The 27711-nt window shown below is 50.9% G+C and overlaps 1 protein-coding gene across 2 annotated transcripts; it reads left to right on the top strand.

Annotated features, from left to right (window-relative positions):
- Positions 1 to 863: 863 nt before the first annotated feature.
- Positions 864 to 27115, top strand: LOC100358411 (glycosyl-phosphatidylinositol-anchored molecule-like protein). Of its 2 annotated transcripts, none has more exons than XM_070075903.2 (4): positions 864 to 1520; positions 14599 to 14807; positions 15413 to 15520; positions 26664 to 27115. In XM_070075903.2, exons 2-4 carry the CDS (start codon positions 14621 to 14623, stop codon positions 27002 to 27004), a joined length of 636 nt encoding a protein of 211 aa, XP_069932004.1. In that variant the 5' UTR covers positions 864 to 1520; positions 14599 to 14620; the 3' UTR covers positions 27005 to 27115. The 2 variants fall into 2 exon arrangements, with proteins under 2 accessions (XP_069932004.1, XP_069932003.1); XM_070075902.2 differs by having other exon boundaries at positions 867 to 1537.
- The last annotated feature ends 596 nt before the right edge of the window (positions 27116 to 27711 follow it).

Below are 27711 nucleotides of genomic sequence, written 5' to 3'. Positions count from 1 at the left end.
GGAGAGCACTCGCTCCTCATGGGTTCCCTGGCCTGGTAACACTGAGCAGTAAAACCTCATTCAAAAAAAAGATTTATGTATTTATTGGAAAGGCAGAGGCAGGAGAAGGGTCTTCCGTCTGCTGGGTCACTCCCCAGATGGCTGCAACAGCCAGAGCTGGGCTGATCCAAAGCCAGGAGCCAGGAGCGTCTTCCCGGTCTCCCACGCATGTGCAGGGGCCCAAGCACTTGGGCCATCTTCCACTGCCTTCCCAGGCCACAGCAGAGCTGGATCGGAAGTGGAGCAGCTGGGACTCGAACTGGTGCCTATATGCGATGCCGGTCCTGCAGGCAGCGGCTTTCCCTGCTACACCGCAGTGCCGGCCCCTTGAGCAATACAACTTTCACATTCTTCCTCCAAGGCAGGTGCCCTGGGGAGCCTCACTGCCCGGCACCACGGGGGCTCCCCAGGCTGACAGCTCTGAGCAGTGAAACCCTGGGAGGAAACTTCCCTAATTCACACCAGCAAACCCTGTCCTGCGGGGGAGGAGACATGGCGGGCAGAGCTGGAAGGCTTCCCTTAGCCCGCCTGAATGCACACTGCGCACTCAGCTCTCTGCTGAGCCGCCCGCCCTGCCAGGTGCACTCTCTGCATTCAAGCATGTGCCCTCCCTGTCCCCAGTCTGAGTGACCGGCGCCTGCTCTCGGGTCCTGTCCACCCGGGGTGACGGCCGCCCGGCCCCATTAACCCTGCTGCCTTGCTCAGCACGGTTCCTGTCGCACGTCTGAATTCTTTCTTGGGTGAAGACGAGAACCTACCCCATCCATCTCCACTAACACTAAGGGCCCCACGGAAGGGCCACGCAGAGATTCAAGTGCGCCGCGGCAAGTGGCCTTGTCTTGGGGCCCCTTCTAGCCGGGCGTGGCCGGCTGCATCCGGTTCCTTCCGGAACCGCCAGTGGCAGGGCCACCGTTGCGTGTCACCTCTGCCAGGCCCTGGACAGATCGCAGGCACCAAGCCCCGCGGGAAGCAAAGCCGCGGAGCGTGGTCACTCCCACACCTGCGGGTCTGGGCACTGGCTGCAGCGGCCTGACCACACCGGGGACTCCTGCGGACACGGGAGGGGGGCGGGGGCGCGCGGCCAGGCTCCGGGTGGGGCGGCGGGAGTCCCCGGGAACTTCCGGGCCAAGCCCGAGTCCCCAGGCCAGGGCGGCTCAGGGCGCGGGGCCCAGAGCGAAGGCCGGAGCCCAGGCAGGGCCACCGCCCAGCGACCGCCCACAGGGCACGCAGCCGCCCGGCCTTCTCCGCGGCTGTGCGGCGGGAAGGGGCTGGACTGCCGGGCAGAGAGCGAATCAGCTTCCGTCTGCCCGCGCAGGGGCGGGGCAACACCTGAGTGACGTGGGTCCCCACCAGCCTGCGCCCTAGCCGGCCAGGGGCAGTCCCGTGGGCGGGGCTCCTGGGACACCCCGGAGAAGAGGCCGGCCCCGCCTGCCCTGAGGCTTCTAGAACCTTCCGGGCCTCCTGAGGCGTGAGTGGCCGAGGTGAGCGCGCTTTTCAGGTTGGTATTTTTGGCTCAGTGTCCCTGAAGGAACCTGGCGAAAGGCGTGTGGGGTCGGGGTCGGGGTCGGGGTCGGGCGCAGCGTCCCGCAAGTGAGAGGCGACGTGGCGGCCGTGGAAGAAGGTTCCAGAAAGGCGGGTGAGGCTGGCGTTTGAGGCCCAGTGGCTGCAGGCGCTGGGGCGGACACGCGGACAGCGGAGGTGGCTGCAGTGTCCCAGGGCCTGGTGGGTCTGTGCAGGGCCCGATTCGGGGGCGCCGGGGGCCAGTAGCTGTGGCTGACCTGGACCCCCGCCTCACATCCCGGAGCCAGCCTTCCGCGGGAGACCCTGCCCCCGGGGTCCCCGGAGCCCTCCCCCTCCCCCCCGAGCCCCCCCGGGGTCCCCAGAGCCCTTCATCCTCCTCCACCTCCTCCCCTGAGCCCCTTCACTCGGGGTCCCCAGAGCCCTCCCCCTCCTCCCCTGAGGCCCCCCCAGGGTCCCCGGAGCCCTCCCCTTCCCCCCGTGAGCCCCCTTCCGCAGGGTCCCCAGAGCCCCCCCTCCCCCCGTGAGCCCCCACCCCGGGGTCCCCAGAGCCCTTCATCCTCCTCCCCAGAGCCCCTTCACCCGGGGTCCCCGGAGCCCTCCCCCTCCTCCGCCTCCTCCCCTGGGCCCCTTCACCCGGGGTCCCCAGAGCCCTTCATCCTCCTCCACCTCCTCCCCTTGGCTCGTTCACCCGGGGTCCCCGGAGCCCTCCCCCTCCTCCCCTGAGCCCTCCCCGGGGTCCCCGGAGCCCTCCCCCTCCACCCCCCCGAGCCCCCACCCCGGGGTCCCCGGAGCCCTCCCCCTCCTCCCCTGAGCCCTCCCCAGGATCCCCGGAGCCCTTCCCTTCCCCCCGTGAGCCCCCCCGGGTCCCCAGAGCCCTCCCCTTCCCCCCGTGAGCCCCCTTCCGCGGGGTCCCCGGAGCCCTCCCCCTCCCCCCGTGAGCCCCCTTCACCCGGGGTCCCCAGAGCCCTCCCCCTCCTCCGCCTCCTCCCCTGGGCCCCTTCACCCGGGGTCCCCGGAGCCCTTCATCCTCCTCCCCTGAGCCCCTCCCGGGGTCCCCAGACGCCCCTCTCCTCCTCTGAGCCCCCTCCCCAGGGTCCCCAGAGTCCTTTCCCTACCCCCCTTCACCCGGGGTCCCCAGAGCCCTCCCACTCCTCCCCTGAGCCCCTCCCGCGGTATCCCCAGAGCCTTCCTCCTCCCCCACCCCGGAGCCCCTTCACCCGGGGTCCCCAGAGCCCTCCCCCTTCTCCCCTGAGCCCCCCCAGGGTCCCCAGAGCCTTCCTCCTCCCCCCTGAGCTCCCCCCGGGTAACCAGAGCCTTCCCCCTCCCCCGAGCCCCTTCACCCGGGGACCCCAGAGCCCTCCCCCTCTTCCCCTGAACCCCCTCCCCCGGGGTCCCCAGAGCCCTCCTCCCCTGAGCCCCGCCGGGGTCCCCGGACCCCCCCTCATCCACTGAGCCCCCCCCCGGGGTCCCCAGACACCACTCTCCTCCCCTGAGCCCCCTCCCCAGGGTCCCGGGAGCCCTCCCCCTCCCCCTCCCCCTCCCCCGTGAGCCCCCTTCCCCGGGGTCCCCAGAGCCCTCGCCCTCCTCCCCTGAGCCCCCTCCCTGGGGTCCCCAGAGCCCTCCCCTCCTCCCCTGGGCCCCTTCACCTGGAGTCCCCGGAGCCCTTCCCCTCCCCCCCGTGAGCCCCCTGCCCCGGGGTCCCCGGAATCCTTCCCCCTCCTCCGCCTCCTCCCCTTGGCCCCTTCACCCGGGGTCCCTGGAGCCCTTCGCGCTCCCCCCAAGCACCCCCCGGGGTCCCCAGAGCCCTTCCTCCCCCTCCAAGAGCCCCCTCCCCAGGGTCCCCGGAGCCCTTCCCTTCCCCCCGTGAGCCCCCTTCCGCGGGGTTCCCAGAGCCCCCCCCCTCCCCCCGTGAGCCCCCTTCCCCGGGGTCCCCACAGCCCTCCCCCTCCTCCGCCTCCTCCCCTGGGCCCCTTCACCCGGGGTCCCTGGAGCCCTTCATCCTCCTCCACCTCCTCTCCTTGGCCCCTTCACCCGGGGTCCCCGGAGCCCTTCATCCTCCTCCATCTCCTCCCCTGAGCCCCTCCCAGGGTCCCCGGAGGTCTTCCCTCCCCTCGTGAGCCCCCTTCCCCGGGGTCCCCGGAGCCCCCCACCCCTCGTCCTGCCCGCACCCTCTGTTCTCCCGTGGAATTACGGGGGCGGGGGTGCCGCTGGTGACAAAGTGACGTTTTCTCGGCGTCGGTCCCGAGTGACACCAGCGTCCGGAATGGGCCTTGAGGTCCAGGGCTCCCGGGCCCCGGGGCGCAGCCGCAGTGCGTGGGCCCGCGGCTCTGCTGTCTCCGAACGCGCCCAGCTCGCTGTCTGGGGCCCTGTGGCCAGCAGAGGCCGCCTGAGGGCGGGCGCGCGGCCTGCCCGTGGCCCTGACGTCCGTGTCGCCGCCCGCGACCCAGCAGCGGCCGCTCCGTCCTCGCGCCTGAACCTGCGCTCAGGCCGTGTGCTGGCCGCGCGTCCCGGCGGGTGGCTCCCTCCAGGTCCTTCTTCCCCACCCCTGGCTGTTTTAAAGAGAGGGGGTTCAAGCCCAGCTCAGCCAGGGGGGTTTTGAAACCACTCGCTCCAGGAACCGGACATCTGCTGTGGAAGAGTGCAGCGTCCAGGGGAGGTCTGAGGGGTTACAATATAAGAGCCGTCCTGCTGTAGCAATGAGCAGAGACCCCTGTCTGCTGACAGCAGGGCAAGCCCCACGGTGTTGGACGGTCACTGCTGCCCAGGAGTCGACTTGGCTTGAGGCCTGTACAGACCTGAGGTCCCGTCTGGCTGTTCGCCTGCCTCGGGACAGGGCTGGTAGCCGCGGGGTGGGTGTGGACCTTGTGTTCTAGGCGCTTGCCTCTCCCCTAGAGAAGCCTTCTACGCACGGGCACATAGAAGATGCCCGAGAGAACAAGTTGGTTTGAAAAGTGAGACGGTAAACACAGGTGAGCGCGAGCTGCTCACGGAGATCCCTGTCAGGGTGCAGAGGGCCGGCAGGAGACCAGGGGTGCAGGAGGGGAAGCAGAGGGAGAGAGCACCCAGCACCTCCTCCAGTAGTGTTCTCTGGTGGACGAGAGCTCTCTCCTCAGCTGCTGGCCTCTTGTGTGAGGTTGGGGGTCACTCTGTGGGCACAAAGCTACCTGGGAGTTGTGTGATCCCTCTGTAAAAGTCCATGGAGATCTCAAAATGCCTGGCATCTCTCCCAACTCCCACCCAAGTGCCTTATGGTGGAGATGCATCCTGGGAAAGGGGGCATTATGATTGACAAGTAGGAGGGCACACTGGGCAGAGGGGAGTGGCTTGTGACTTTCAGCTCTGTGGTCCTCACCTGGCTCCCTGCCTATCCTGTCCCATATCAGTAGGAGAGAGAGACAGCAAGTTGTCCTACCCTGTGTCCACCCCGGCCATTCCTAAGCTGGCTAGGACAGGTGTTGGGGGATGGATCTTTCTTGGTGAATATTTGTGGTTAGAGGAACCAGCAGAGATAGGTTATCGAGGGTCATGTGCAAAAGATGAAGTCCCAGTCCAGTTACTGGGGAAGTGTCACTGGGGAAGCTGTGATGTTCTTGTCTTCACACAAGAAAGAATGCAGGTGTGAGACAGAGAGCAGGGTGATGAGGGTTTATTGGGGACAGATCATCCATCAGAACGGAAGGGATGGAGAGAGAGAGAGAGCGCTCGGTCACTGGGACTGGGGAGAGCGAGGGTACATGGTTGAGTGGAGAGAACACACCTGGGCAGGCCAGGCGGGGGCTCAGCAGAGAGCAGAGGGCTGAGCGCAAAGTCTGTTTGGACTCCCTAGGTTTTTAAGGGAGTCTGTTTACCCACCTCCAGGACAAAGGACAGAGAGTCCTGGCGGAAGGGTTTGTTGGGGGAAAATTAGCAAATTCCTCCCCAGCAAATTCCTCTGCCCAGGAATTGCTGGCCTGGGCAGAATAGGGGGGCTTCCCTTAGGGCCTCTGAGAAGGTTTTATTGCCCCCCTTGTTATCAGGTCAGGTAGCCCCTTTGGTCCTGAGGAGAGAATTCTCCTGGGAGCTGTCCTTGGGGGGAGGGCTGGGAGCACCTGGGAGGTCATCAGGGTCTGGGCAGGACTCTGAAGTGGGAGACGCTGGGCTTCTGGGGCTTCCCAGTAGGTGCTGGGCTTCAAGCCCTTCTCACACACACAGAGGCTAAAGTTCTGACTTCCTAACAACTTGAGCAGAAAAAAGTGTCCCTTTGCACTTCTTTGTTTTTCTTTCAGCTAGTCATAGCTGCCTGGAGAGGGTGGGGCACAGTTGCGAGAAGGGATGGAAATGTGGTGAGGGAGGGCAGCCACCCCCCCCACACACACACAACCCCCCACTCCCCCACCCCACAGGCAGAAGCTGGGGATGAGGGAGATAGCTGATGTCCTCATTACCCCTGGCTTCACACACCAGCACCACAGAGCATGGGTTGTGTCTAGTAAACAGCCATGGAGGATGGGCCCACACTGTAACTGCTCCCATTAACCCCGTGCATAGTGTAAGTGTTACCAGTGAATGGCAGGGTTCTTGTCTTCGTGCAAGAAAGAATTCAGGCATGAGACAGAGAGTAGTGGGAGGTAAAATAGCAAGGTTTATTAGGGCAGGGCCATCCGTAAGAACGGATGGGCACCTCTCCAGACAGGACCTGAGAGAGAGTGCTCAGTTGCTCGGACTGGGAAGGGGGAAGCCAGGTTACATGGTTGAGTGGAGAGAGTACACCTGGGCAGGCCAGGTGGGCGGCTCAGCAGAGAGGCAGAGAGGCAGAGGGCTGAGCGCGCAGTCCAGTTGAGGCCGGGGTTTTTAAGGAGATGGGTCTTTGTCTTTTCACATCTCCTCCTGAAACAAAGAATTTTATGGATGTAAATACTATGAATCTCCTATTTAAGTTTTCCCCTGAAGGTATCAGACAGGAGGAAGCCTAGCTGGCTCTGTCCTGGGTTCAGAGGAAGGGTGAGCAGGACCCCCTGGAGAATGGGGATCCGGAGCAGGGTGTTTGAGATGCAGATACTGGGCTGCATCTGGGAGACTGTGGAAGGTTGTCAGGCAGAAGGGGCGGGGACCCCCACCTGGCAGGTCATCAGGTAGAAGGGGCAGGGCAGGATGGGAACTGGGCTGTCCCTGAAACGTTATCGGGATGACTTTGAGATGCAGATGCATATGCTGGACATAGATGTCTTCTCTTTAGGCCTTTATGTCACACACACATAAGCTCATAGCTGACTTCCCACCTAACATAAGCAAGGGGTTGCAGAACAGGGAGGAAACAGAATATGAACTCACAGCCAGAACAGACTTACTCAAGAGGTGAGTGACCAGCTGCCAGCACGCGCACAGACTGAGCAGGTGGCAGAGGGCCCAGTCCTCCAGGGGGCTGGGCCTTATAAATCTTAGGGTGGGCTAAGGGTCAGGGGTTGGGGGCAGTAGGTGGAGGTGAGTTTTTCCATACAGGTTTTTCAAGATTTCCTGGGCTTTCAAACCTGGAAAAGAGTGCAGGCGGTGGTGTGGGGCACAGGACAGGGCTTGGGGCTGAGCTGGTCTCTTGGAAGAAGGCAGGGGTAAGGAAGGTGTAAAATGGAGTTTTACCTACTTTCAGGCAGTGAGCTAAAATGGATGAGGCTTGTTACAAGGAGTCAGACGGGTTAATAGGCAGTGGTCCTGGAGGAAATGCTTGCTTTCCCCAAAAGTTACTTTTAGCAGGTCAAAAATGCCTGCTCCATTTCTTAGGAATTTCTAGTTTTACCATGAGGATGAGCTTGTGGTTTACTGTAAAAACAAGTTACCTATCCTACCCCTCCACAAAGTGAGATTACAGATCAGGTCTTTTGATGGGTTTTGTTCTTGCCTTGTAACTAACTGAATGTCAAGCTGGTTGCCAAGTTTTTTTCTTCCCCAAAATTGTTCTTAAAAACCCCACTACCACTAGCCCCCTTTGAATTTTGCCTCTCTTGGAGCCCCCTTCCAGGCCCCTCTGGCTAGAGGTCTCTGACTCAAATAAATCCTATGTTTAAATGCATCCTGCTTTTCTCTTTGCCTTGTCTGTTAGGAAATTTCTTCTTCAGTGTTAGACAACGAACTGAGGTAATAATCTCTCCTCTGCCTTCATTTCACCTGTGACAGTTGTGTCCTTTTTTATTGCTAGCAGAGGTGAGTGTGTGGGGTTTTGTCTTCCAGCAAGAAAGGATTCAGGCATGAGATAGAGAACAGTGGTAAGCAAGGTAGCAAGGTTTAATGGGTTAGGGAATCTATCAGAATGGATGGGACAGAATCCGAGAGAGAGAGTGCCCAGTCAGTCACTCAGACCGGGGGCAGCAAGGCCACATGGTTAAATGGAGAGAATATGCTGGGCAGGACAGGCAGGCAGCTCAGCAGACAGTTGAGTGCTGAGCCACAGTCTTTGTTCAGGTTGGGATTTTTAAGGGGATAGGCTCAGTTCTTCCCACCAAAAGGGTTTGCTGAGTACAGTTAAAATTCCTCCCCAGGTTTTACTACCCAGTGCTGTCAGCCTGGAGCCCACGTGGTGCTGGGCAGAGGAGCCTCCACTAGGATGCCTGCCTGGGAGGAAGGGTGTGATGGTTTTTATTGCTGCGTGTCGTCAGGCCAGGTGACCCATGTGGTGCTGAGAAGAGAGAATTTTCCTGGGGAGCTCTATTGGCCGAAGGGCTGAGACCACCTGGAAAGTTACCAGGGTCTGGGCAGGATTTTGCAGTGTGATTACTGGGCTCCTTCCAAGGTGGGCTTCTGTGGTGCTGTTTTCCTCAGGCCCCTCTCACACACACATAGGCTAATTTCTAGCTTCCTACATAACACTGCCACATAGGACATCAGAACTTTGCATCATTTTATAACCCTGTGAGCAGAGATGGATGGGGTAGGTTCTTGTCTTCATGCAAAAAAGATGTGAGATAGAGAAGTGCTAAGCAGGGTAGCAAGATTTATTGGGGTAGGGCATCTGACAATGGATGGAGCAGAATCTGAGAGGGAGTGTGTCTGGTTACTCAGATAGGGCTAGCAAGGTCACCTGGTTAAATGGAGAGAATATACTGGGCAGGCCAGGCAGGCAGCTCAGCAGAGAGCTAAGAGCTGAGAGTGCAGTCTGTATGCAGACTGGGGCTTATAAGGGAAAGGAGTCCAGCATCATTTCTCCTCTCCCCTCCCCAGAACAGAGGGTGTGCTGAGTGTGAATTAGGTGGAATTCCTCCCAAGGTTTCACTACTCATTGCTGTCAGACAGGAGAGCCCACCCGGCAGAGGAGCCGCCCCTAGGGTGCCTACCTTGGAGGAGGGATGAGATGGTTTTATTGCTCAGTGTTACCAGGGCAGATACTCATCTGGTGCTGAGGAGAGAGGACTCTCCTGGAGTGCTTTCCTTGGGGGGAGGGCTGAGACCATCTGCAAAGTTATCAGGGTCCAGGTATGAGTGAAATGTAAAATCACTGCTTCCAAGTGAGCTTCTGCAGATGCTTTGTCTTCCACAGGCCCCGCTCACACACATAGGCTAATTTCTGAATTCTGATCTGAGAACCCCACATGTATGTGACACGATTTAAATGAACTAAGTTACGAGTCCTCTCATTGGAGAGTTCCAGGGATCCAATTGGAAGGCTCAAGGTCAAAGAGTAAGTTTAGAGTTCTGTGTGTAGAAGAACTGTCAGAGGCATAAACCGTTTTGCTGTCAGAAAACTAGTTGAGATGAGTCCAGGCAGTGAAATTGTCAGCTTTGAAATGAACTATTTGTGTCCCATTCTACCAAGGTCTTGGAATAAACAATTTGTGTCCCTGTGGCCTAGCAGGTCCTAACAGCTGTTTCATTCTCATCTATGCATCTCCTTCCCAACTCTGTTCCTTCCCTTGTTCTAGGACCCTTGTTACCTAGACATTTACCCCAGAAATTGTCCTTGTGTTTTGTGATTTCATCTTTTGCTAGTCTGCTTTTTATTCTCTTTAAGTGGAGAGGAAGGGAGGAAGAAAGGGAAAGAAGAGAGAGGGAGAGGTGGGTATAATTGTTACCGGAGAAGCAAAGGGTCCTTGTCTTCGCCCAAGAGAGAGCTCAGGCATGAGACAGAGAGTAGTGGAAAGCAAAATAGCAAGGTTTATTAGGGTAGGGACATCCGTAAGAACGGGTGGGCACCTCTCCAGACAGGACCTGAGAGAGAGTGCGCAGTTCACATTTAGGCTGGGGTTTTTAAGGGGATGGGTCTTGCCTTCCTGCCTTTTCCCTCCCCCACTCCTTCTTCTCCTCTGGAACAAAGGACTTGTTGGGTGTAAATGCAAAATATTCCTTTCTGAGTTTTTCCACTGAAGTTATCAGACAGGGGAAGCCTGGCTGGCATTGCCCTGCCTTAGAGGAAGGATGTTTATCAGGCCAGGTAGAAGGGTCAGGACTCCCTGGAAGGTCATCAGGATCCGGGCGGGACTTTGAAGTGCAGATACTGGACTGCACCTGGAAGGTGATCAGGATGACTTTGAGATGTGGATGCTGGACCGCTGTAGATGTCAGTTCCTTAGGCCCTTGTCACACACACATAAGCTCATTTCTGACTTCCTACCTAACATAAGGGGGCAGGGGGAGGGCATTCAGTTTGCTTCCCAAAGACCCATGAAAGCTGAGACTGGGCCACACTGGAAGGAATTCAAGTGAGGTCTCCCAAATCGGTGGCAGGGACCCAACTCCTTGGGCCATCATCATTGCCTTTCAGGATGTATACTGGCAGGAAGAGGAGTCCGGAACCCACGCTGGGAAGCAAACCTGTGCTCTTGGATGTGGGACATGGGCATCTGAACTGGAGTCTTCGCTGCAGTTAAATTAGTCAGATTCTGCTTTTTTTCTAGAACATCCATTTGCTTCTTCTTTTTTTTTAAAAAAATTTATTTATTTGAAAGACAGAGTTACAGAGAGGTAGAGACAGAAAGAGGTCTTCCATCAACTGGTTCACTCCCCAGATGGCTGCAATGGCCAGAATTGTGCCGTTCCAAAGCCAGGAGACAAGTGCTTCCTCTAGGTCTCCCATGCAGGTCCAGGGGCCCAAGGACTTGGGCCATCTTCCACTGCTATCCCAGGCCACAGCAGAGAGCTGGATCAGAAAAGGAGCAGCCGGGACTAGAACCGGCACCTATATGGGATGCCAGCGCTTCAGGATAGGGCTTTAGCCCACTGCACCACGGCGCTGGCCCCCAAGTCATCACTTCTTGAAGTTCAATTTCACTTCTACAGATTTTGTTTTAGGTGCTCTATTAGTTCTCACAGATCAGGGAGAACATATGGTATTTATCCCTTATTTGGCTTATTTCACTAAATATGATGTTTTACAGATTCATCCATTTTGTTGCAAATGACTGAATCTCAATTTTTATTTATTTATTTTTTTTTACTGCTGTGTAGTAGCCCATAGTTTCTTTATCCAGTCTTCAATTGACAGCCATTTAGGTTGATTCCAAGTCCTAGCTACTGTGAATTGAACTGCAATAAACATGGAAGTGCAGATAACTCTTTTTGTTTACTGATTTCATTTCCCTTAGGTAAATTCTCAGGAGTGGGATGCTGGGGCATATGCTAGGTCTATATTTGGATTTTTGAGGTATCTCCATACTGTCTTCCATTGAGGCTTTACTGTTTTACATTCCCACCAACAGTGGATTAGGGTACATTTTCCCCCACATTCTTGCCAGCATTTGTTGTTCGTTGATTTCTGTATGAAAACCATTCTAACTGGGGTGAGCTGGTTTTTTGAAAATATAATCCAAATTGACACACCATTGGCCCAACTAACCAAAAAAAGGAGAGCGATGACTCAAATAATAAAATTAGAGAAAAAAGGAAATGTAACAACAGAAACCACAGAAATAAAAAGAATCATCAGAAATTACTACAAGAGCTCTATGCCAAAAAACTGGAAGACCCAGAAGAAATGGATAGATTACTGGACACAAAAAACCTACCTTATTGAGTCATGAAGACCTTAAACAGACACATAACCAAGACAGAAACTGAAATCAGTAATAAAGACCCTCCCAGCAAAGAAAAGCCTAGGACCAGATGGCTTGACTGCTGAATTCTATCAGACATTTAAAGAACTAACTCCAATTCTTCTCAAGCTATTCAAAACAATGGAAAAAGAAGAAATCCTCCCAAATTCTTCCGTGAAGCTAAAATCACCTTAATTCCTAAACCTGGAAAAGATGCAACAAAGAAAATACAGGCAATTTCCCTGAAGAACATAGATACAAAAATCCTCAACAAAATAATAGTCAATTGAATCTAGCAACACATCAGGAAGATCATCTACCCAGACCATATGGGGTTTATCCCTGGTGTGCGGGGATGGTTCAGCATTCGCAGATCAATCAATGAGCACATCACATTGACAAACTGTAGAACAAAAACAAAATTATTATCTCAATAGATGCAGAGAAAGCATTTAAAAAATACAACACCCTTTCATGATGAAAACTCTAAACAAATTGGGCATAGAAGAAACATTCCTCAACACAATCAAAGCAATTTGTGACAAACCGACAGCATCATATTGAATGGGGAAAAATTGGAAGCATTCCCACTGAGATCTGGTACCAGAGAGGGATGCCCACTCGCACCATTGCTACTTAATGTAGTCCTGGAAATTTTATCCAGAGACATTAGGCAAGAAAAAGAAATCAAAGGGATACAAATTGGGAAGGAGGAAATCAAACTATGCCTATTTGCAGATGACATGATTCTATATATAGGGGATCCAAAAAACTCCACTAAGAGACTATTGGAACTCATGGAAGAGTTTGGTAAAGTAGCAGGATATAAAATCAATACACAAAAATCAACAGCCTTTGTATACAGATAATGTAAAGGCAGTGGTTCAGGTTCTAAGATCAATCTCATTCACAATAGCTACCAAAAAAATAAAATACCTTGTAATAAATTTAACCAAGGATGTGAATATCCCTATGATGAGAGTTGAAAACATTAAAGAAAGAAATAGGAGATATTAAAAAATGGAAAAGTCTTCCATGTTCATGGATTGGAAGAATCAATATTTATCAAAATATCGATTCTTCCAAAAGCAATTTACAGATTCAGTGCAATACCAATCAAAATATCAAAGACATTCTTTTCAGATCTAGAAAAAATGATGCTGAAGTTCACATGGAGGCACAGGAGATCTCAAATAGCTAAAGCAATCTTGTACAACAAAAACAAAGCCGGAGGCATCATAATACCAGATTTCAAGACACACTGCAAGGCAGTTATAATTAAAACAACATGTTACCGGTACAAAAATAGATGGATAGACCAATGGAACAGAATAGAAACACCAGAAATTAATCCAAACATCTAAAACCAACTTATATTTGACCAAGGAGCTTAAACCAATCCCTGGAGCAAGAACAGTCTCTTCAACAAATGGTGCTAGAAAAACTGGATTTCCACATGCAGAAATATGAAGCAAGACCCCTATCTTACACCTTACACAAAAACCCACTGAACATGGATTAAAATCTAATCTGTGACACAACACCATAAAATTACTGGAGAAAATTGGGGAAGCCCTGCAAGACACTGGCACAGGCAACGAGTTCTTGGAAAAGACCCCAGAGGCATAGGCAGTCAAAGCCAAAATTAATAAATGGGATTAGATCAAATTGAGGAGTGTCTGTACTGTGAAAGAAACACTCAGGGAAGTGAAGAGGGAACTGACAGAATGGGAGAAATTATTTGCAAACTGTGCAGTTCGTAAAGGATTAATAAGCAGAATCTACAAAGAGATCAAAAACTCCACAACAACAAAACAATCCAGTTAAAAGATGGGCCAAGGACTTAAGCAGACATTTTTCAAAAGAGGATATCCAAATGGCCAACAGATACATGAAAAAATTTTCAAGATCACTAGCTGTCAGGGAAATGCGAATCAAACTGCTTGATTTTAAGAGAGCTTGTAAGAATGCTGGAAACTCAGAAGTGATGATTGTCACTTGTATGCTAATGAGATGTCTGCTGGTTGTGGCTCCTACATGGCTTAAAGATGTTGGCTGGACCAAGGAAGGCCATGGTGGAATTAGAGGGCTGGATCTTTCAGTTTCACCCACCCAGATTCCAGGGAGGAAGAGTGGCAGAGGTGGAATTCATCATGAGCACCCAGTGATTTAATCAACCTTACCTAAGTCGTGAAGGTTCCATACAAACCCATAACAGTGTGCCCTATATGGCTTCTCAGTTGCTTTAAACTCATGGAGATTTGAGAGTGTGGTGCCTGCAGAGGGCGTGGAGGCTGTTTGTTCCCCACCTCCTACTTTACTCTGTCTCCTCCATTTGCACCTTCTTGAGTTGTATCCTTTATAATAAGATGGCAATCAAAAACAAACTCTTTTTCCCCATTCTGGGACCATTCCAGCTAAACATGGAGAAGGGGGCAGTCATGAGAACCTCTGGTTTACACCTGTCAGAAGTATAGGAAGTGTGGACTTGAGAGTGGCATCTGAAGTGCTAGCAGTACTTGGGGCCAGGCCCTTAACCTGTGGTGTCTGGGCCCTGTCTGGGGAGAGTGAAAATGAGCTCACTGGGCACTGAGTTGGTGTCCAGAGTGTTGGGGAATTGGTTCCTGTGGAAAAAGCAACAATTTGGAGTCAGCAGTATGATGTCATGGAAACCATTCACATCACAGTCACCTGTGCTTGCCTCTCACACATTTGCAATTTAATATTGGTTTTCATCTTTTAAAAAGGTAATTTTGCTGTCTCTTCCTCTTTCTCTTTAATAGTCTCAAGATGATTTTCTAATGCACTCGTTTGCTAACAAGCACCTTTGAGTAAAGTGTGGCTTGCTTGAATCACTGTTCTGTGGAGTGGCAGTGGCCTCATCCTGACCCTTCCATGTCCTGGGTCCATAGGCCTTCCCTAGACAGCAGCTGTAAAGCCTGCAGCTGGACTGCTGCTGCTCTTGAGGTCCACCCTCTCCTGTCTCAGGGACACAGGGAAGCTCCGACCCCAGCACCAACCTGGTGCTTGCTCTCTTCACCTCCAGGTTCAAGTTCCTGCAGGAAACCATGTTGCCCCTGGCCTTACTTCTCACCATGATGTTCCCCCTGGTGGAGAGCAACGTCACTACCTCCAGGGAACTGTGGGTGGAAACTAACATCACTACCTCCAGGGAACCATGGGTGGATAGCAGCGTCACTACCTCCAGGGAACCATGGGTGGAGAGCAATGTTAATGTTTCCAGTGAACAGCGTTGTAAGTATGTTGTGAGAGATGAGAATATCCGGGACTTGAACGGATCTTTGGATAGGTGGCCTGGAATTTGAATTATCTAAGCCCACTGGGCTCTGCGCTGTCCATGTGATGGGCTGTGGGGTGGGGTGGGGTGGGAGTGCAAGGTCATTGTGGGACATTGTGCTTGGCTAGGAGAGGGTGGTCATGAGAGAGAGGTGCTTTCCCCAAGATGCAGCAGACCAGGACTTGAGGGGCAGTGTGGGAGTGGCACTTTCCCATGAGCGACAGGCAGCAGTGGCTTGTCCAGTGACAGCCAGAGGACTCTGCACTGTGGCAGTTTCCTGCCTTCCTGGAGGTGTTCTCACTGGAAGGGTAAGGCACTGTCACACATGGCTGCCTAGGGCACTCCTCCAGGGCTGGCTCTGGGAGCAGGGGAGCTCCTGGGCCTGCCTGTCTTTGCTCAGGGAAGCTGGTGTGGGACAGAGTCAGACTGCCCGTGCGGGTCTTGCAGGCTGGGGAGGCCCTGGAGGAAGAGTCAGAGCCTGTTGTGAGAGGAGGCAGAATGGGCTGGTAGTGGGTGGCAAAGGCACAAGGAGAAGTCTGATGTCTGCTTTCTCATTACACAGGGACCTATTATATGAAGTGTTATGATTGTGAGTCCATAAATAACTTCAATTGTGCCAACTTAAGAACCTGTCCCTATGACATCAGGCGCTGCATGACAGTGTCTTTGCGTAAGTACCTCTTTATGTCCTCAAACTTTGTGGATGAGTTGTGTGGGCTCAGCAGTTTAGGAGGTTGGGCCAGGCTGTTTGTGTGTCTGTGCCCTGTGCCCCTGCTGTCTTCCCATCCTGAGAGCGTGTTCCCAGGTAGCAGGATCAGCTTCCTGCTGGGGCAGTGGGCTCTGTCTTTAATTAAGGACAGGTACTGTGCCAGGTGGGTAGACCTGGCTGGCTACACAGCTGCCCCCTCTCCATGGGAAAGGAGCATTGCTGGGCCTCACAGCCTCTTTCCTTGTCTGTCTTGGTCATGTGTAGACAGCCAGTGCCACAGCTCACTGCCCATTCCATTTTGGGACACCTGGGGAGGGTCTCCCTGAGCAGTGGCAGGCGGGGATGCACCTGGACCCTCAGTGCCATGGTCACCACACCCAGGCAGCAAGGCTCAGGGTGGGGCAGAGAAAATCACTGTGCCAGCCCCTCTTCATTGTAGGAACTGCTGTTGGCTCGTGAGCACCTGCGGATCTGTGGCTAAGGCCAAGACCCAGAGTCTGGCTTTGCTGGTCTGTGTGCCCACCGTGGGCCCTGCTCAGGGTCTTTGAAGGGTTTGGTGTTGCCATTTTGGGATGACGGCTCATGAGTCAGGCTGGGACTGCTTTCTCTCAGGCTCTCTGTCCCTGACTGGCTCTGGGGTCTAGCAGACCAAGAGGAGGAACTCAGTGAGGTTGCAAGGTGGCTGTGAGGTGGGCCTCTGACTCAGGAAGGTCAAGGTGGCTTAATTTAGAGATGGACTCCCAGGACCTTAGCCTGACCTCTCACGAGCATCCTTCCTGTCCACCCCATCACCTCCACCTCTGGTCCTTCCAGCTGCCAGCAGTTCCTAGGGCCCCAGCAGTTGCGAAGCCGCCAGCCTATAAGGGAGCAGTTGCAGCATCCACATGAGACGCTCTGTGTGGGCTCTTTGTTAGGACGGAGGGCAAGGCTCTGAGATTTCCCTGCAGGCTGGGACTTCCCAGCGTCCTCAGCTTCAGGTGGATCTGGCTCTGGACTCTCCCTCAGACCCTCAGCCTCCCACCCACCACTTCCCCTTCTCTGCTCCTCCCACACGTGGACGTGGTGAGGGTTGTATTTAACAGTTTCGTCTTCTGCATTGGTGAATTCTGACATGCACTGGGGCAAAGAACGTCTGGGCGTCCTCTGTGGAGGTTTGTCCGTGCCGGAGTGCCGGGACGTTTTCTGCTTCAGGAGCGTCGAGAGGCCCTGCAGAGCCTTGAGTGGGAAATCTGCAGGGCAAACTCTCTGAGCATCCGAGGCAGCGCTGTGCTCACAGCCAACAGCAGGGAGAATCTGTGGCAGGGAGACACACAGACCTGCAGGACACAGCAGAACGCAGTTCAGGGGCAGATGACGGACAGACACAGACTCGGCCTTGGAGGACGGACTGCCCTTGCTCTTCCGCAGCAGGAGGGGCGATGACCTCAGACCTTGCACAAAAGCACTCAGAATGCGTTGTGGGTGACATGCAGAAGTCATACTGAGCAGCTTTCTGACAGCCAGACGGAAGAGAAACGCGTATCCTTCTGGTGCTCAGCAAGCCGCGTGGAGCTGACCCTGAAGTGTGGTCCTCAAAAGGCACAAGTGGTGAAGCTGGACCTCAGCCAATTGGAAGTCTGTGTTTTCTTTTAATTTTTTGCCGTGAATGACCCTGTTACAAGGACACAGAGACAGGCCGCAGAGTCGGAGAGAGTAGCTGCACACCACGTATCCAGGAATGAATGAACGTCCTGTACCCACACAGCAGTCAGAATGCAGCATCAACGCAGCCAGTCTGACTAGGAGGCAGGGCAAGGACAGGAAGAGACGTGTCATTGACGTGAGGACACGAATGGCCGTGGGCACGGGAACAGATTTTCAGCATCGTTGGCTGTTAGGAGGGTGCACGTTAAGGCACATGGCTGCCTCTCGTCGGAGGGACCAAGATGAAATTCATGCCAGTGTGATACGAATGCTGGGGAGGGTGCCCGGAAACCAGACCGTGCGTCCCTGCTGGGGGAGTGGAACGTGATGGCGTCACTGCACGTGGCAGTGCGGCCTCTTCCCTTTCTACAGAAGCGTCCGCCACACGGCCCCAAGCCTGGCTGCATGGGTGTTTTCTCCAGAGGACTGAAAGCCCCAGGCTACACGGAAACAAGCCCATGCGTGTTCACTCAGCGTCATCTGGAGACAAGGACCTGCTGCACTTAGCAAGGAACGAAGGATGGACTTCACCCCAGCCTGACCGATGGCCAGGGCTGCTGCTGAGTGGAAAGGCTCCAAAGGTAGCATCGCTTACGTTCTTCTAGTAACTTGATGCATATATAGTCGTGGACAGCAGCTTCGTTTTGTGGGCGATCCGGGACAAGGCAGTTGGGGGGGAAGAGATTAGTGTGTGCATGCAGGAACACATGAATCCAGTGGTCAGACTGTTGAGACGTCTGACTGTCGCCAGTCTTAACAGCCTCATTGTGATTTCTATCAGACTTCAGCAAGGTGTTACCAGACAAATAACTCATTAATGGACACACAACTCTCCATGAATACAGAATTCTTTTAAAACACTTAAGCAAGTAGACATGAAGATGAAATGCATCATTGACTGTATTAACATTAAAGCAGATATAATGAGCAGGGTAGGACTTTCAGAGTAACAAAACTAATGCACTGTGTTCACAGTATATGAGCTTTTCAAAGAACACACTATGTTTGGGAACAAAATAATGAAAATGTCACATTTAACCACTGTGCAAAGGAAACTTACCCACACATGCGGGCAAAACCAGTATTAAGGCAAGGGCTTTACTCTTTGAAGGGCAATACTGTATGGACCTGAAGGAATGATATCCTTCAGGATGTCCAGCGGTAAGATATCCTGATCTAATGGATATATACCAAACAATGTAGAATGAAAACAAATGCAGAAAAGGAAACATAAGGCAACGCAGGCAAAGCCACAGTTACAATCTTGTCTGTAACACAGCTCTTTTCATGGCTTCTAGATAGTCTAGGAAGGAGATAAAACATGCTGGGTATAGACCGGGGCTCAGCATTTTCCATGAAGGACCAGATAGAAAATGGTTTTCTTGGCTTTGTTGTTCATTTGAGCTGTGTAAACTTGCCTGCATCTGCTTTGATGACCGGTGGGTGCAGTCCTAGTAAGAAGCAGCAGGTTGTTGCTATGTTCCATTAAATGTTTGTTTACAGAATCAGTTGGCTGACCAGGTGTGTCTCACAGCTTCCTGTTGCCAGACCCTATTGTAGACATTTGAACCCCACCATGAACAAATGGAATAGTCCAGTCAAACATAACACCAAGCCAGAAATCACCAAGTACATTCTTACAGTCTTATAAGGATGCATGACTCATTCACAAAACTCATGATGTGCCATAATACATATGTTAGCAAATCATGTGACTGAAGCTGTTTTAGCTAGCCCTTCTTATTGCAGGGAATTAAGGTAGAAAACCTCAGGAATGCAGATTGCTTCCAGTGCTTGGAAATCAGGCAGAGAATTTCTGAATGGCCATTTACACAAATGTGAAGTCACACAGAGAAGAGGAAACATAAACATCTGAGTGATTAGGAGGCCAGCACGCAGCCAAGTAGAGAGCAGCTTAAAGGAGTGTGTCAAGCGAAATGCACAACATTACAGGATGCAGCAGAAAAGAGCAATAGGAGGAGATCCCAGCACTTCTATCAAGAAGCTAGGAAAAGAAGGGCAATCTACCCAGAGGAGTGAGGCACATATAAAGGATTGCTGAAATCCATGAGATGGGGGGCAAGCATATATAAATTCAACAAAGCCGAGAGTTACTTCTTCAGAAAGGTTCATGGGTATCGGTATAACCTTGGAAAATAAACATAAGTAAAATTCAATTTTCCGGTGTCCTAAGTGAAGGCGGTACATCATCAGAACCTATATCGAAACTAAGAGGGTGCTGTGAGGAGCCCTCCTGAGGTGAGTTGGATATTCTTGATGAAATGAACAAAAACGGGAAAAACACCACCAGATCTGATGCACAATGGAATTTTAACACTACCCTGTCTTGTGAGTGAGATGGAGCCTTTATGGAAAATCTTTCCACCATGATGTTTCTTGGCTCAGAATGCTTCACTGGCAAACTCACCAAAATTGTGGGGGCAATAACAGCAGTGTTTCATGTTCCCTTGCAGGTAACCAACAAGGTAGAACGACTTCATAACAAGTTTATGGTGACAGCTTAACCTTAACTTTGAAAGTCAGCAAAAGCATTGCACAAAACACAATGTGTAGCCCCTCTGCTCTTGTGAATACACCCGGAAACACAGGAAGAAAAGAGTAACTTGTAAAGTCCTGGATACACATGAGAGTACTCCAGTGCTGTGCGGAGCCCTGGGTGGGGGTGAGGCGGGGACAGAAATCGGGAATGGATCTTGGGACAGGATAAAAACAGAGAAAAGGATGGACTCTCAGTCACATGTGGAGTAGAGTCACTTGAGAATTGATCCGTACTCACCAGTGTGACAAGTGTGCTACTCCAAGCAAGGAAGACCACGGGGCCTGGCTCTGAGCTCTGTAGAAACTCCTCATGCCATCGTTGTGCCTTTTCTAAAAACATAAGACTCCTCTAAAATCAAAAACCCATTTTACACGATCATTACCACCACCTTATGGATTCAAGTCACAGAACTCAATTAATTTGCCACATTTACAAAATAGGACAAAGATCATATAGACAGGATCATTGATATAGAACCTTTTTGATAAAATTCCAAAGTAAAAAAAAAAAGCCTGTGGAAAGTGGGAGCAAAAAGAAAATTGTATCTTACGGAAATGGCGATTAAATTAGCGTATTGCAGAGTCTGTGTCCTTGAGGTGAAGGATGTGATAAGACTCCACCATCACCACCATGATCCCCAGGGGAACTGGCAGTTTCAGTTCAGGCAGCCAACAGGCAGAATTAAAATATGTGAGGATTTGAAAGAGAAAAAATTTTCAAATACAAAGTAACTTGACCATGGGCTCTAGATACCAGAAAAAGATTCAAAGCTCAATTTAAAAAAATCTTTCTATACAGCAATAAACAGATTTAAAAGATGTATAAAACATTAACATTTTTAATTTTTTTTAAAAATTTTTTGACAGGCAGAGTGGACAGTGAGAGAGACAGAGAGAAAGGTCTTCCTTTGCCGTTGGTTCACCCTCCAATGGCCGCCGTGGCCGGCACGCTGCGGCCGGCGCACCGCGCTGATCCGATGGCAGGAGCCAGGAGCCAGGTGCTTTTCCTGGTCTCCCATGGGGTACAGGGCCCAAGCACCTGGGCCATCCTCCACTGCACTCCCTGGCCACAGCAGAGAGCTGGCCTGGAAGAGGGGCAACCGGGACAGAATCCGGCGCCCCAACCGGGACTAGAACCCGGTGTGCCGGCGCTGCTAGGCGGAGGATTAGCCTAGTGAGCCACGGCGCTGGCCCAAAACATTAAAGCACCATAAATCAATATCTAGAAAGAAATCTAACCAGATTTGTGGAGGATTCCAGCCCTGAAACTAAAACATCAGTTAAAATGAAAGGGGTAAATGCATGGCAGCTTACCCCACGGTTCACCCCATGGTGAATCATGGCAGCTGTTTGTCTTTTTTGCCTCTGTATCTGGGATGCATCTTGGAGCTGTACAGGCTCAAGGCTGAGGCATTTAGCTTTGGGTGTCAGATGAGACTTTGGACTTGGACTTTTGAGCAGTGCTGTGACAGGAGATGAATGAGACTTTGAGGATGGGATGAATGCATTTTGCACCATGGGATGGACTTGAAGCTTTGATGGCCATGGCAAAATGCTCTGGTTTGGATATCAAACCAGAAAACCCTGAAAACCCATGTGCTACAGGCTTGGCCTCTAAAGTCTGATGTTAACATATAGTAGATGGAACCTTAATCCAAACATAGTGCTTAGAGGCCTTTTGGGAGTGACTGGATTTGATTTGTTGGCTCGGTTGGAGCCCGTGTCAGCTTCCTGGGGCTTTGTAAGACACCACATGAGGTAGACAGTTCCATGCCCTATACTCCTGCCACATGCTGTGCGACACCACCTCAGGACATTACCAGCAAGCATGCCATTGCCAGAGACGCACATTGTGGATCCAATTGATCTTGGGCTGTGAATCTCTAAAACCATGAGGCAGAATAAGCATCTTTTCTTCATCAGGAACTGCCTTTGCAGAGCTGATCAATACCCCAAAAATGGTAAAGGCATTTCTCTTCTCTTCTCAAATTAATCTGTGAATTGTAAAATGCCAATCAGATTTTTAGACGACTCCTGTGTGTTGGGGGGAGGGGCATATGTACATGTATGGGTGTTGACAAGCTGATTCCAAATTTTGTGGAAATACAAAGGGCTAGGAAGCACCAGCCAAGCTTCGGGAGGAACTAAAATGCTAGAGGACTTAATGCTGTGAACTCTGAAGGATACTTAAAATAATTTTAGTAATGAAGACCATGGTGTAGGTTTCAAGAGTAAAAAACAGGACACTACAAGAGGAAGGAAAATTCAAGAAAAGATCACACCTGTTCACCCACTGGACCACACTGTCCCCACAGGGCACTGGGGAAAGCTGCTGTTTGCACTAAGTTGTCGTGGAGATATCAGATGTTTATACCCAATATTTGCCCTCCACAGAAGGAAATATTTCAGGTGCTTTTAGATGTCAGTGTAGGGAAAAAAAAACCAAAGAATATCTGTGCCTTCTGGATAATTAAGACTGTTAAAATCCTTGTCAAAATACATCCCACTCCTTGGGATTTACCCAAAGGAATTTAAATTGGCAAACAAAAAAGCGGTCTGCACCCTAATGTTTATTGCAGCACAATTCACAATAGCCAAGACCTGGAACCAACCTAAATGCCCATCAACGGTAGACTGGATAAAGAAATTATGGGATATGTACTCTTTAGAATACTATACCGCAGTCAAAAACAACGAAATCCAGTCATTTGCAACAAAATGGAGGAATCTGGAACACATCATGCTGAGTGAAATAAGCCAGTCCCAAAGGGACAAATACCATATGTTCTCCCTGATTGGTGACAACTGACTGAACACCAAAAAGGAAACCTGTTGAAGTGAAATGGACACTATGTGAAATGGTGACTTGATCAGCATAGTCCTGACTGTTAATGAACAACTTAATACATTATCCCTCTTAGTAGTTTTTTTGTCTGCTCTACTTAATATGACTGGTTTAATTCTGTAATTAATACACAGTTATTCTTAAGTGTTGAAATTTAACTGAAATGTGATCCCTGTTAAATTTAAGAGTGGGAATAAGAGAGGGAGGAGATGTACAATTTGGGACATGCTCAGGCTGACTTGCCCCAAATGGTAGAGTTAGAAACATACCAGGGGATTCCAATTCAATCCCATCAAGGTGGCATGTACCAATGCCATCTCACTAGTCCCAGTGATCAATTTCTGTTCACAATTGATCATAATGAAAGGACTAAGAGTCAAAGGGAGCACATAAACAAGTCTAGTACCTGCTGATACTAACCGATAGAATAAATAAAGGGGAGAGCGATCCAACATGGGAAGCGAGATACTCAACAGACTCATAGAATGGCGGATGTCCTAAACAGCACTCTGGCCTCAGAATCAGCCCTAAAGGCATTCGGATCTGGCTGAAAAGCCCATGAGAGTATTTCAGGCATGGAAAGCCAAGACACTCCGGCAAACAAACAAACAAACAAACACCTAAATGAAAGATCTCTGCGAGTGAGATCCCAGTGGAAAGAACAGGTCTTCAAATAAGGAGGTACCTTTCTCTGAAGGGAGGAAAGAACCTCCACTTTGACTATGACCTTGTCTAAACAAGATAAGAGTCGGAGAACTCAAGGAGCTTCCATAGCCTTGGAAACTCATGACTGGAGCATGGGGAGATTACTGAGGCCATAAACAAGAGTGTCAATTGGTAAAGTCAACAACAGGAGTCACTGTGCACTTACTCCTCATTAGGATCTCTGTCCTTAATGTGCTGTACATTGAGACTTAATGCTATAACGAGTACTCAAACAGTATATTTCACCTTGTGTTTCTATGTGGGTGCAAACTGTTGAAAGCTTTACTTAATGTATACTAAACTGATCTTCTGTAAAAAAAAAAAAGAAATTATCAATTCCCAACTTGACTCTCACTGGGATTAAACATGACAATAGGTCTGATCTGATTTCATCATCATTTAAAAAATCATCTATTATTTTTCACTTTATGTTTCTGTGTGGGAGCAAACTGTTGAAATCTTTACTTAATGTATGCTAAACTGATCTTCTGTATATAAAGAGAATCGAAAATGAATCTTGATGTGAATGGCAGGGGAGAGGGAGTGGGAGAGGGGAGGGTTGCGGGTGGGAGGGACGTTATGGGGGGAGAATCCATTGTAATCCATAAGCTGTACTTTGGAAATTTATATTCATTAAATAAAAGTTAAAAAAAAAACCTTGTCAAAATAGAGATAGTCACTTAAGAAAAAAATTGATTAATTGGATTACATCCAGTTTCACAACTTCTAAGAAGATACTGATAAAATAGTACAAACTGCAGATGAGGGGGATGCATTAAAATATACATTTTCTGGATTCATATTTAAAACATTTAGTGAACTTTTCCTTATACACCCTTCAGAAAGAAAGCAGATGCATCTGAACAAATGAGGCAGGAGTTTGGAGCACCTGTTAAGTTGCCATCTGGGATACCACATTGCATATCAGTAGACTCGATTTGAATTCTGACTGCACTGCTTCTTGCCCAGCTTCCTGCTAATGTGCACCCTGGGAAGGAGCCAGTGATGGCCCAAGTAAGGTGCCCCTGGCACCCATATGAAGACTTGAATTGAGTTCCTGGTTCCTGGCATTGATCTGGCTGCTGGCCCAGGTCTGGCTGTTCAGGGTCTTTGGGGCGTGAAATAGGGCATGGATTAACTCTGTCCACCTATCTGTCTCTCTGTACACATCTCTCTGTCTTTCATATAAAATGAAAATAAATTTTTTCAGTTTATCAAAAAGAAATATGAACAAATTGTTAAAGGAGAATTTGCAGTGAATGATATCTGATGTGGGAGGTGGGACGTGGGAAGGACCTAATGTTCAGGGTAATTCTTTGTAATGGAAATGCAACTGAAACCCACAAACTGAAAACCCTGGAAGGGGTGACAGTGTACCCCAAACCCATTAAACCGGTGTTAATGTTCTGAAGTGTGTATGATCCTCTGGAATCTGTAGACAGGCTCAGAAACCTGCAGCAATCTAAATTCCAGAAACAATCTAAATGCCAGTCAGCAATCAGTTTTGGTATGTTCACCAAAGGAATCATTTACAGTTGTGAGGATGAACAATGTACAACAGGATGTCGCTCCCCCTCTTCGTGGAGGAACGACACCAAGCCCTGCCTAGGCTTCATATCCGAGTCACGGCACCATTACGTCGCTCCCCCTCTTCGTGGGGGAACGACACAGGACCCTGCGCTGTTCTTTTGTCTGCTCGGCCCTCCCCGGGTTTGCTGCTGGTTCTTCCCGGGTTGGCCACTGTCCCTTCCACCTCCGTGGAAGGGCAGTTCCCCCTGGCCACATTCCCCACTTCCGCAGGGGAGCGGCACACCGCCGGCCGGCTCTCTCGGGGGCTGCACAGGTGTTCCCCTTAGATGTTCCCCTTAGATGTTCCTGGTGCATGCCGTCTCTCTCCTCCTTTATAGTCCTCCTCCGCCAATCCTAACTCGGCTGCCCACACGCTGAGTACGCTGCTCTCCTCCAATCAGGAGCAAGTCCTACAGCTTATTGGCTGAACTGGAGGCAGCTGTGTAGAAGCTGTTTTCTTCTCTCCCAGCGCCATATTGTGGGAGAGCAGATGCATAGAATAAGTCTTAATTCCAGTAACAGTATAGTCCGAGTTGCTCCCCACAACAGGAGACCTTAGGGATTTCAGAAACACAAAGTAGAGAAAAGAAGCCATCCACAAAAACTCATGTGTGATTTTATCTGTATAAAGTTCACAACCAGGCGGCTAATATGGGAGGACACTCCAAAGGGTTTGTGGAAAAGTGGAATGAAAAGTTTCAAAATCTAGAAACCCATGCCTAGTGTTTTCATGGCACTCAGTTCTATGAAAGTTCAGAAGGCTTCATTTGGGTGCAGATGCTTCTTTTCCTTGGCCTTGTAGTTGAGAATGGTGTGAGTGGAGAGACAGAACTAGGAGCTCAATGGCTGACATGCTCTGAGCCTGGTTCCACATGCAGACCACAGGGCCGTGTGCTCTGAGCTGAAGGAACTGCCAAAAAATCCCATGAAAAAGGAAGGGAAGTGGGGGACTGCTGCTTAGTTCCATTCAGTGCTGTCCAGGAGGCAAGGCCCACAACTACTGGAGTACATCACTTAGGGTAGGTTTTGGAATCAAGCATTTGTATTCCACACTGTGTAGGCTACACAGAGAAGTATTGTTTCTCAAGGAAAGTCTCAGTTGGAGCTGTTGTCAGGTAACATTAGTTGGCTGAGGTCATTAGGCAAGCCAGGAAGAAGGTAATCATGTTTGTTGAGGAACCCTCATTGAAATGGTCCCTTGAGTACATGCTGGGGAGGAGGGTTGCAGCAAGGGCTTAGGAGAATTTGTGTATTGGCCCAGGAGGTAGGAACACCAGGCAGAAGGGCCTGGGAAGGCCCTTATTCTATAGGAGTCTTGCCAACTGCAGAAAGCCAACATTAGGTCCTGTTAATGTAATGTCAGCATGGTCTCTGGGACAGGAGGAAAGCATGATTTCTGATCTCCATTGACTTTCTGGAGCTCTCCAATTACCCTGACACAAACTGACAGCACATTTGGTTTGTGCAGTTCCAGAAGAAGCAACCATACACCATTGTAGGAGGGGCTGAGGTAGTTACAGAGATGACAGGGTAGGCAGGAAGCAGCTCCAGAAGAAGGCATTCTTGGAGTCGTCAGAGCCTCTGGGAACTGGGACATTTATTCTCTCATCAGGATTCCAGACAATCTTGTAAGGTTTCGCAATGTAGAATGCATGCATGAGCTACTGCGGTTGAATGAGGGTCTGTGTGCTGTGACAGCACAGACAATGTGAGACGAGTGATTTTCACTGTTACCTTTTGCAGGTTTGAATCCTCGTGAAATGCTCATTTACAAGAACTGTACGTACAATTGCTCGTTTGTATACACAGCTTTACAGCCTCCTGAAGCACCAAGATTTAAACTTATAACAAATAGTTTCTATTTTCTTCGATGCTGTTCTGGCATTAATTGCAATGAAGGAGGCCCCACGAACCTGGAGCGGGACATGGAACCTGAAACCCCCATTGAGGAGCCGCTCCCAGAGAGTGCAGTCCGACTGGGGGCCTCGCAGCTCTTCCTGAGCCTGGTCTCCATCGTAGTCAGCAATCTACTGACCCGAGAACCTCTCCTGGGATGGTCGACCCTTCTTGCCTGTCCCTCATAGCGATTTTACTCTCCGTTTCCCTCTTATGAGCCAGAGACTGATCTGCTGGGCCCAGATGGCTCATGTCTGCTTTATTTCAAGAGAGAAATTAAAAGTAATTATTTACACAAATGGTCATGAACGTAGTTTGCTTGCACATGCTCAGGATCTGGCCCCAGCCCATGTCTGCTCTTGTCTCCTGTACTGTGCCACCTACCGAGGAACTGCCTTGGAGTTTGAGTGTTTAAAGTGCTTTTTCTCCTTCACACACGGTGGCCTAAAGATTCGCTGTGTGAAAACCTCTTGCTTTTCCGCTTACAGAGATTGTTGTAGTCCACAGGGAAAATGTCCAGGGGCAAGTCTGCCTGTCGGCTGGAAGAGCAGCCTCAGCCATGTGCAGACTGTAGGCTCGAGCCCGCCTGCAGTGCTGGCCATGGGTTCCAGTTGTTGGGTCAGGGAGAGGCCTGGCACAGAGGGGACCCCTGGTCCCCAGGGCCAGATGGAAGGGGCCGCAGCATGTTGCACCCTTGTAGGGGCCAGATGGCTGTGCCGGCACAGAGTTGTCTCCACATGGCCCCTGAGTTCACATGGGCCATAGACTTTCCCCAGACGTTAGCCTGTGAGACTGGTGAGGGTCTGTTTTGGAGGTCCACACTGTTCTGCAGATAGACAGTGGTGAGGATGCACAACACCATGAATGTACTGAAGTACACTGAAATGGCCCCTTG

The sequence above is a fragment of the Oryctolagus cuniculus genome, chromosome 6, assembly GCF_051225735.1.
Source record: "Oryctolagus cuniculus isolate XC-2025 breed Fujian yellow rabbit chromosome 6, ASM5122573v1, whole genome shotgun sequence".
In the NCBI taxonomy this organism is placed as follows: domain Eukaryota; kingdom Metazoa; phylum Chordata; class Mammalia; order Lagomorpha; family Leporidae; genus Oryctolagus; species Oryctolagus cuniculus.
This window is presented reverse-complemented; position numbering and strand designations above follow the sequence as displayed.

Coding starts and splice junctions, on each gene's coding strand:
- LOC100358411 (XM_070075903.2), top strand. CDS start 14,621: ATGTTGCCCCTGGCCTTACTTCTCACCATGATGTTCCCCCTGGTGGAG. Junction 14,808..15,412: donor TGTTTCCAGTGAACAGCGTT/GTAAGTATGTTG, acceptor CTCATTACACAG/GGACCTATTATATGAAGTGT. Junction 15,521..26,663: donor CTGCATGACAGTGTCTTTGC/GTAAGTACCTCT, acceptor TACCTTTTGCAG/GTTTGAATCCTCGTGAAATG.